We start from the raw sequence: 10,827 nt of genomic DNA on the forward strand, positions 1-10,827 counted from the left end.
GATACCTCAAAGTCTGAAAGAGCACTTCACAGAAAAATAAGCTCCTCTATAAATCAGCTGAAATGAAAATTGTGCAATAACCAAAAGACGATGCTTACTTTCTGAGTGTGAATAAAGTTCGGTTCCAAACAGAATTCAAGATCATTTCTATCTTCTAAGTTATTGCTTAGGTTTACATAGTTAATGGCTACAGAATAGTTAAAATCAATAAAATGATTAATTTAAATGCTGTGAACTAGCTTTCTATAAATAAAAAAATCCATATTCATTAGACATTAGTTCTGCTGGCCCAGGTGAGCAACGTATACAAAAATGGCCTGCACATCAACAAAGAGGAGGGAAATATAAACCCAAACTAATGAGCCTTGTAGCACTCTTTCCCCTCACACATCACCCCAGGGCCAGGGGCCGGGACTGCAGACTGGAAGCTTCTGAGAACATGTGCTCCTCATTTCTGCTTCCTCCCCCACCTGAAGCCCGCATCTCACTGAGCATTGCACCAATCTGCTGATTTTAGCTAAAGCAGTATTTTAAATTCTTACCTTAAATTTTACTTTGTATTACCTTGAGCTGTCTACTATGGTGTTCAGGAAGGTGGCCCAATGTGCCACTAAAACCGGATTTTAAATTGTATTTTAAATATAAAAGTTGTCTGCATTAACTGAAAAACCTTTGCATGCTTGAAAAAACTTAGCCATGTGAATTTACTTCTTCATGAAAAAGTAGTAAATTCTATGAAACCTAAATTACAGGTAAGTATTTCCAGTGAAAATTTATGTTCAAACTGAAATGTGTTTTAACTGTAGAAGACACACCCCCAGGTTCATAATAAGACTTCCTACAAATATAAAGAATGTAAAGTATCTCACTAATAGTTTTAAATTGACTACATGTTTAACTGACAATATTTTGCATATACTGGGCTAAATAATTAAAATTAATTTCACTTGTTTCATTTTATGTTTTTAACTTGCTTCCTAAAAATTTTAAGATAATACACAAGGCTCGCTATTTCTACTGGATTCTCAAACTTTCCCTCCTGGAACACCTAACATCAGGTTTGGGAACCTGCCATTACCAAAAACACTCCTTCCTGTGCAGCAACTGAAACCATGACCACAAATGCAACTGGAAAGTCGTCCCCTTATCTTCAGTGTCTGTGACTGACCATCCTCCCACACGCCTTTTAATCTCTTCCCAGGTCCTCTTTCTTGTCCTGTCCCCCAGGTCGCATTCTCAGTTCTCTTCTCTATTCTTTATACTCCGTGAGGACCTCCATCCACTCTCTTCAGCCTATCACTTTCATGTGAAGCCCAGCACTCTGTATCTCCACTTATGAACCCTTCCTCAAGCTGCAGCTCCACACTGCTGGCTGCCTGCCATCTGGAAGTCCCACGATCCCTTCAACTCAGTAAGCCTGTGCAGGAAGCCATCATCTCCAATTCTGCTGAAGACTCCTGTCACTCACCTTGAAACCCTGGAGGCTATGGCCCCTTTTCTAGTACCATGGTCAGTCTTACGGCTGCCACACTGGCCTGATGACTCTAAATTTTCCCTTACTCCCCTTGCCCCACCACATTAGTATCTCCAAAATACAACTTTGCTCATGCTGCCACCAACCCTTCAACAGGTGCCCATGTCTACCACAGCAATGCAAACTACTCAGCAGGTATCTTAACAACTCTACACCTACCCAACTTCCAATCCGTCCTCCTGGACATAACATTTCCTTCACTTTCCTCAAACTGGAATGGCTGCCTCAGACTCTCCTTGTCACCACCTTTTTTTTTGGATGGGGTTTTGCTATGTAGTTTAGGCTGGCCTTGAACTCATGTGTAGCCCAGGCTGGCCTCGAATTGCTGCAATTCTCCTGCCTCAGCCTTCCAAGTGCTGGGATTAGAGGATACACCACCATGCCCTGAGACCTTTAGTATTTCTAATAACCACTGTGGAGTAATGGGAACATATGGCCTTATCCTCCTTATAAAACAGTATCCCCTTAACAGCATCAAACTATACCTTTGTGCTGTATATTATGGGTATGTAATCTTTGGACTGATATATCAAGGAAATCAATTTGAAAAGGAACATCTTGGTAAACATGGAACTACTAATGATTCTCAAATATTTATCTCAGACTAGATCTCTAATTACTCCAAAATGAATGACTCAAGACCCACTAACTACAAAATGGAACCCAGAATCTCAAGCCCACATCAGTCCCTCATCTAAATGGGCTCTAACTCAGTGAATGGCACTACCATCCTACTCTTAGCAACTCAGGCCAGAGCCACAGGTATCCTTTTCAACTTTCCCAAGCCTGCCTCTAACTCTCTGTAATCAGGTCCTGTGAAGTCTTCCTAAGTGTTCCTGGAAATTACCCATTTTTTCCCAGTCTGCTGTCAGTTCATGCTGCCATTACCTAAGGATACTGCAAGTATCATCTGGTTTAATCCATTCTCAAAAATTCAATCTCAACAAGTGATGCTCTTTCTTAAAATCTTCCCATTACTCTCAAGATAAAGACTTACAACATGGCTGGCAGACTCTTCTGTTTGTTTTGTTTTTGGTACCAGAGAGCAAACTTGGGACCTTGCACTTGTGAGACAGGTGGTGGAACCACTGAGCTAAACCCCTGGCTCTTGCAGACCCTTCCACGTCTGGCCAAGACTTAGCTTTGTAGCTTCATTTCCCAGATGGTTTTCTTCTCTTAAGCATATTATAATCTAGAAATGTCCATTGTATGTTATACAGTTTCTCAAATATGACAATGTCTTCTTTGCCACAGGGTCTTTGCACAAGCTGTCATTTCTTTTTAGCTTAGTGTACTTCCTTTATAATCACCCAACACCCAGAGGACTGGCAAACCTGGCATGTAACTGGTACTCAATAATTATTTGCTGAATGAATGAGTAAGCAGATCATAATTTTCTAGGCTTAAAAAAAGCAAGATCAGGGAATAAAAGCCATTTCTGTGTCATTTATATTACTTCAGCAAAACTGAATAAAGTGAGGGGAATTGACCTCTATTTTTATTTTATCTATCTTTTGAGTCAAAACTAGTAATAATTTGGCTAAGTAAACAGAATTTGCACGTGTGAGCTTAGAATAATCAAAATGAAGGGGACACTATTCCATGTTCTTCTTTGCCTTGTAAACTCTAAAACCAACTCATGTGAAATTGCTGAGGACCTTTAGATGCAAAGCACAGAATTATGAAAAGCAGCCAAGGCAAATGTGGATACAGCACAGACAGAGCCTGAAGGAAACTGGAGAGTATGAGAGACATCACACTACAGGAATGTGGGGACTTTAATAAAAAGAAAAGGCTTGGTGCTGCTCCTGTCCTTGTCCACACTACAGCTCTGTGCACTCCCTTGCATACACTTTCTGATCCTGGTAGCCATGGGACAGAATGGAGGCATTCTCCAGGGCAATAAAAGCCTTTCTGATTTAACAACAAAGGCAGATACTGCAAAGGGGAAGGAAATGCTAAGCCACAAGATGAAGTGCCTGGCCCTCACAGCATTTCCTTTATGTTTCACAATGTATCGTCCCCATTTTACAGATGCAAAACTAGGGACTTATGATCACACAACTAGTCTTGATGACCACACGGTAAGGTCTAATGCAAACACATTTTTATTGAGTATCCACTCCTGCCAATCCCTGGTCTAGAGAACTATGAGCAAGGCAGGAAATGTCTTCTAGGATAGCTTACAGTTTCATGGACAGAATGCACCACACACGGTGTAATTTCAGATGGTGATACAATTCAGACATATTTAGAAAGAAAAACTAAGGGTGACAGAATCACCAGGAAAGCAACTTTAGGTCACAAAGTTTTCAAAGATAATCCAAAGAGTTCTGAAGTGAGAACTTGCACAGCTACAGAAAACACAGTGGCTATCAAGCCAAACCTTCACTGAAAGTCTCCAGAAATACCAGGAGCAAAAATTACCATTCACTATCAGTAAAGAGAACTATACAGTTATCCTAGTCACAACCCAAGCAGTAAGTTACACAGTCGCCAGATAGCAAATATCTTCACGTGCACCTAGTGGCTGGCAATGATGAGCTGACCAAATTAGTTCTTCAATCCACCCCCAGCACCTACATCAGGGTACAATATATGATTCCTGAATATGACAGAAGGATGAAAGAACACGTTAAGTTACTTAACCTCGTGGGTCAAATCCCTTCTCTAACCAAGTGGCTTCAATTCACCCCAACCCACTTTGAAGTGGTTTTAAATCACAAGAAGCAGGTGAGGGAAGTGGGATTAGTATAAATCCACCAGCAATACTGTACTAGGGAGAATTGGCATATGCTGACCCCTCACCAGCCAATGTCAGAAATCTCATCTTGAAATCTCAAGTTCCACCTAAAGAAAATCTAATACTTGAATGATGACTAAAAATTAACAATGGGTAATTATTTGGCTTCTTTGAAAAAGAGGTTGACCAAAAAAAAAAAGAGGCCAGGCATGGTAGCACATGCCTGTAATCCCAGCACTCGTGAGGCTGAGGCAGGAGGATCACTGAGTTCAAGACCAGCCTGGGCTACATAGTGAGTTCCAGGTCAGTCTCAACTACATAATGATAGCCTGTCTCAAAAAAGCCAAAACAAAACAAAAACAGTGAAAGAAAGAAAAAAAAAAAGAAAGAGAGGTCGACCAATGAAGAAACTCAGGATATTTCTGTTATTAGGTACCTGTTCTAAATATTGCAGGCATACTACCAAGGTGAGATGACCGGTTTAACAATCTTGCTGGATTGATACTCCTTGAGGAGTGGGAGGAGAGGGGCAAAGTACATTCACCTATGCAGTGTGAATTGCAGATGGTCAACGATTGTAGGATCTGAATTACAGAAATTAAATCCCTCCCAACTTTTTGGTCCTGGGGCAGCTGAGTAGGGTATGGCCCTGTATCACTGTTTCCTGCTCAGGATGCTCTGAAGGTCTCACCAATTACGCATCACTCTTTCAATGTCTCTGAAACAGCTGCAGAACCAGAAAAGCCTTAGAAGCCTTTGCTTCAATTTTCAACTTTATGTCTAAGGGACTATCCAGGTGGCCACAGCAAATAACAAGTGGCCATTTACTGAACAACAGAGTTGAGCCTGTGCGATTCATCAAAGGTACCTATACTTTCTGGGAACCAGAGAATGACTGAAAAATACTACAATTAAGATACTATTTCTGACAAATGCAACCCATTTTTGTGACGTAGTGATGAGCTTGGGACATTTCTTTCCGAGACAAAACAGGGCTGTACACAATGACTTATTATTACAGAACCACAAGTAGATCCAGCATAAGGAAATACAGGTGCAGGCAGATTCATTAGGAATTATATTTACTTTCTCCAGTAAGAAACTTCCTCTGCATAGGCCACCTCATTTTTAAAAAGCAAAACCAAAACATGCAAGTGCTAATACCTGTGGGTTTTGCTCTTCCTAACATCAACCGCAGCTTTCAAGTTTTTAAAGCTTTGAATCACACTACCAACAGAAAATCTTCAACAAAAGGCACAAATTAAATACTACCCATCTGCACACTGGATGTATTACTCATTTTTGTTTGCTCTGAATTACCATCGCTTTGGTGAGCCATAAGGATTGGCTTTACAGGAACTTAGATCCAAAATGGCAGCTGAGCTTCTAAAACCCACCACAGGCATCCTGCTCACCATACTGAGTGCAGGTCTTATTTATCTCACCTTTCAACTCTCTCCAGAAAAATACTTATAAAACACATGTCAATGAATCAGACAGCATTCCGTTAGTGCTCATTCTCCTTTTTGCCTGGAGAGCAGGCACCCTACTCTGGTTCCTCTGCTCTGCAAACTGAAGTAATCTGCCATTCACATGTGTGCACAGTCCACAAAAACAAGCGAAGGGCAAAACATGGAAAGCCTCAGTTTTTCTCTATTCTTCAGCAAAGCCAATTTAAGGAAATGGTCATAAATAAATCATCTAACAAGTAAAGCCCCAAATAACTGCTTTCGTTTTCAGAAACACACACACACACACACACACACACACACACACCCCCCAGAGCTCTAATTTTTCTTAGGCCCACCCCAATGCAATACTCTTTTATCACTAAGGTAATTTATTTTTCTTTACATTCAAACTGTAAAAATAGAAACACAAGTCTGCCTACCTCCTTGATGTAATGTCTCCAAACCCTCTTATGCAAAAGCTGAATTTATATCACCAGAAAAAATTCACATCAAATCTAAATGTCACTTCTCCACTTGTAATCATTACTAAGATAACATTATTACTTTAAAAAAATAATAAAATACTTGTTTTTTAGAGACAGAAGACTTTAATTATCTTTAAGTATTCAAATAAAAGTCTTTTTGTTAAATTAGCGTGAAAGTCCCTTCATCTACACACAATTGCCCAAAGAAACAGGCCATTTTCAGCACAAGAGGCCAATCCATTTTAACAGTGAATAAAGCTTTTGAAAGTACTACACACCCTCTTCCAGACTGTCAAATTTTCAAAATGGTCCAGCATTTTTCCCATTTTTTAACACTTTCAGACCCAACAAGCATCTCATAATTAGATTAAAAAGGAAACAACAAAAACCACTGCTCCCTTCTAATCAAAATTATTCCATTTATGCTTAATTAGCTTTAATCCAAGTCTACATATTTAATGACGGGGATATGACAATTCAACCCATTTGCATATTTTAAATGCCTTTTCTAGACTATACTTTGTAACAGATTTAGAAGAACAGACTCTTTCTCATGCCAATATGCCACGGCATAAAAATTAGGGGAAAAAGAGAAAAGAAAACAAGGCTTCTTAGAGCCAGGGATGTGCCCGGGAGGGTGGGGTAATTTACCCAGGGGTGGGGGCAATTTACCCGCCACATCACAAACTACAGTCCTTTCAGCCCACCAGACCGAGAAGCATTACATCACACTCTCACAAAGATAGGGGGAGGTGGCTCTGAGAAAGCAAGTTTTCGGCTTTCTTCCCTCCCCGCTCTCAGGCTTCTAGAATCCTGCATTGGGAGTAATGGAATTTAACTTTGGGCACTGCACAGTTTCGGGGGTTACTAACAACCACACAGCTACTTATTTATATGATCCTGCACGATCACTTCACAATGGATACGCGGCCAAACAGGCAAACATACACAAGACACCGAATTTTTGTTGAAGAGTCCAGTTATTCATCTACATAAAATTAAACAAAAATTTTCTTTCGTGAAAAATGGAAGCCAATCTAGAGGGAAAACTGATAAAGAAATAATTCCTAATCGGTGTGAACAGCTGTTTACATCTTCAAAATATCTTGTTTACAAGATAGTCCTACCATTTGGTTGAAACCACGATCAAAATAAAAGCGCATCTGGCTGCACATTTGAGAACACACACAGAGACCCGGGCAAATGAGCGCGCGCAGAAAGAGCGGTGAGCCACATACCCCAAACCTCACGGTGTTTGCTAGTACCCAACACAAGGTTTAAAATGTATCGGGTCCTACTTTAGGTTTTACATCTCTCTAGGAAGGATGGCCTACTTTAAAATTTAAAAAACAAAAAAAGCAAAAAAACTCAAAACGCTTTCCCATTCTAGGGCTTGTCCTCTCCCAGATCCTTTGTCGGCCTTAGCAGCCGAAAGAATGCAAACCCATTTATATTTATGCAAATTTTTGCAGCAGATTTAAGGGGGGGAGGGGAAAGTCTGTGTTTTTTATAAACCTCTTTCTAAATATCACATTTCCAATTACTCGTAGCTTCATTTATTTGCAAGACAGAAATGAAGATGAAAATCTACATATAAACTAAAGGTGCAATTAAATCATTTCAAAATTTAAATATTTCACCAAGTCTTTTCCATTTCTAAAATGCCGAACCAAAACTATATCACGGGTCTGATTTACAGAGATTCGCGAAATGTCTGAAGAGTCTCCATGCTAGACAAATGTCGATTTGCAACAGCACTAGTGAAAACGGTTAGACAAGATCCATATAAATCAATTGGTTTTAAAAAATTGAAAATATTTACCAACCTCATAAAGTGCAGCAGTGCTTAAATCCAGCAAATTGAGGCATACAAGGTAGAAATGGAAATGAAAAAAGGTCCAAAAAATGAATTCTTTTTGTCTGTTTGTTTTTTTTTTTTTTTTGTATTTTAAATATTCAGAAACCAGCAGAGACTCTGTCGGCCATTTTGGCTTGAACTAACTCTCTCACTCACTCTCCCTCTAGCTCTCTCTCTCCCCCTCTGTCTCTAAAGGAAGCAGCTTTTTGTGACCTTCAAATAGAGGCGGATCATGTGACTTCGGGTAGGTTTGTCAATCAGGAAAGGGGAGGGAGCTGGGGCCGAAGCTGCCTTAAAGGGGAAGCGGCCCTTTTCCATCCCTTTCATTTGTGCAATGCCGTAATCTCACACTCCCCGCCTACAGACACTGCATGTGAAAGTGGCAACAGCATAAGGGTAACAGATGAACAAAATAGAAAAATCTTTATTGGTTTTTAGAAATATGCTCAGTTGCTAACGATTCTTAAGATCCTGGATCTTATCTTGGCTCACTTGCTAGTTATTCTCTAGATGTTTGGGCAAGCACAGGCTGGCAAACTGCTCTTTAAAGGGGGGCTTAAGGCTTTATCCAAACAAATGGCTTTAGTTTTTAAATTAAAGTGAAATATAGGGCACAACTGATCTCTAGCTAACTTCTCACACGCACTGAAAGACTAAAAACAAATGCGTCCAAGTATAAACTGTGAATAGCAACTCAGAGAGGTTAAGTAGCATATTATCTCCCCAGTCAGACAGCTGCAGAACAGGGACTGATTTCCCAATTCTAAACCTGACAATGTTTTGTGTGAATACAGCTCCTCCCCCAAACCCAAACACAAACTATGCTACAGCACACTGAGTTCCTCTGGGCCAGGACAGGTCTGAGTCATCTTTAATCTCCTTCCCCACCTGGGGAGTACTGTAGCTCTGCAGCTGACAGAGACCAGGTACAGTATTAAAACCTACCTGGCTTCCACCATCTCTTCTTACCCGCCTAAAAAGCCCACGTGGGACTTGCCTCTCTAGCCCTGTGGATAAGAGAAGTGGAACTTCAGTACTAAAGGCTCTTAAATCCCTCGCCTCTTGGGCCTCAGATTTAGAAGGTGTAGAAAGCAGAGACTGGACTATAGCAGATAGTATCTTCAGTTTCTGCCCTAAAGCTCTGCTCTTGGCTTCTTTTAGCAGCTCTGTTTGCCTTATCCTGGCCATCTCAAAAGTCAGTCTCTACTCTGGGAGAGATTCTTGAGTCTCCTAGCTTTCCCGTTAAACACTTCCATGACATCTTTTACTGCTTCTTCAGTACAGTCATAATTGCAATTTAGTACTTGTGAAAGAATCTGCTTTCCTGGTAGACATAAACTGTGTAAGGCCAAACACCCTAACTTTCTTTCTGCCCTAAAGAGTGGGTGAATGAATGAATGAATGAATGACCTGGGTCTCTATTAGAAGGGATGGGCTCAGTAGGAGGAAATCTTCCATGCAAATATAAGAAATTCAGAGGAATTAAAGTCACACAGTGTCCAGAAACTTACCAATTCCAAGATATGCTTAAGGAAATAAAGTAATTGAGGTAGTAGAAAGCAAGCAAGAAATGCCCGAGACAATCAGATTCATCCCACCTCTAGAAATCAGAAAAGGTGGGTTTCCCCAAAGTGCTTCTCCAGGAGAACCAGTCAGAGACCCGAACTGGTAAGACTGGAGGCTAGCTTGCCCTGAAAAGAGACCTGCGAACGGTGTCTAATAACTACACATTTGTCTTTCTGGCTTCTGGGTCTTTACACAGCCCCTTTCTTTGCACTTCTACCCCAAGTGGAACAGGAAAGTAGCTATTTCAGGGCAGGTAGAGATCAGTGCCCAGGCAACCTGGCAGCCTGGACATGTATGGTGCAGAATGCTTCCACTGTCTTTGCATAGCACTGAGGGGAAGAGCCAGGCTCTGGCCTGACTGTTGAGATGCAGGCAAAAGCAGGAAACTCCTAGGATGGAATTTCTGAACATTTACTTTATTTTCCAATACCTTCCTGATAAGTTACAGAAGGCGTACTTACATAAAGCATGCTCAATATGTTAAAATGCATGGAGATTGACTCTACAGCCACCTTGTTTTAATTTGTGATGGACATGATCTCTTTATGAAAGTGAATTTTGCTAGGTCTCCATTCCCCAAGGTAGAATATTACTGTACAAATGTTTACATGTTTTGCCTTGTATGTGTTAAACAGCAAGCTGCACAAAACGTTGGGAAACACAACAAACACATTTAAAAAAAATCGGTCCTGTTTTCAGATATGCTCAATATTGTTTACTTCAACCTCCAGGTCTGATTTTTTGTACAATACCACTAAGTGTAAAACAATTACTCCAATTGTTTTTATAAAATAAATACAATACTAAATACACATTGAAATCTGTGATATATTTATTAGAAAATAGATAATTTAAAAAATTATTATGGGTAAAGATACAAAGTAATAAAACTACTTAAGAAACAAAAAAAAAGAACATATACATTTAAATTATCTTCCAAAGATGACACCTTTGCATATTATTCAAAATATTTTAATTAAGAAATGAAATTAAAAATAATAAACAGCATTTAACTAAAAAAATCTAAGAAAAGCTGGGCATAACTGCACAAGCCTGTAATCTCAGCACTTGGGAGGCTGAGAGAAGAATTACTGGGAATTCGAGGCCAGCCTGGGGTACTTATATAGTGAGTTCAAGGCCAGCCAGAATTACATAGCAAGACACTATCTTAAAAAAAAAAAAAAAAAAAA

General features: G+C 40.0%; 1 protein-coding gene across 7 annotated transcripts in view; it reads right to left on the reverse strand.

The window, feature by feature from the left end:
* Positions 1 to 10,827, reverse strand: part of Tnrc6b (trinucleotide repeat containing adaptor 6B) — a 227,315-nt gene that overhangs the window by 115,500 nt on the left and 100,988 nt on the right. The window contains exon 1 of one of the 7 annotated variants that reach the window (XM_010612519.3): positions 8,040 to 8,266. The exons of the other annotated variants lie outside the window; for them this stretch is intronic. Within the exon in view, the coding sequence (XP_010610821.1) occupies positions 8,040 to 8,044 (5 nt within the window). The 5' untranslated portion in view covers positions 8,045 to 8,266. Of the gene's footprint in view, positions 1 to 8,039; positions 8,267 to 10,827 lie in introns of those variants that run through there. 7 annotated transcript variants of the gene reach the window in all.

Source organism: Fukomys damarensis, unplaced genomic scaffold, assembly GCF_012274545.1.
Source record: "Fukomys damarensis isolate Sample0158 unplaced genomic scaffold, DMR_v1.0_HiC HiC_scaffold_19, whole genome shotgun sequence".
Lineage (NCBI taxonomy): Eukaryota > Metazoa > Chordata > Mammalia > Rodentia > Bathyergidae > Fukomys > Fukomys damarensis.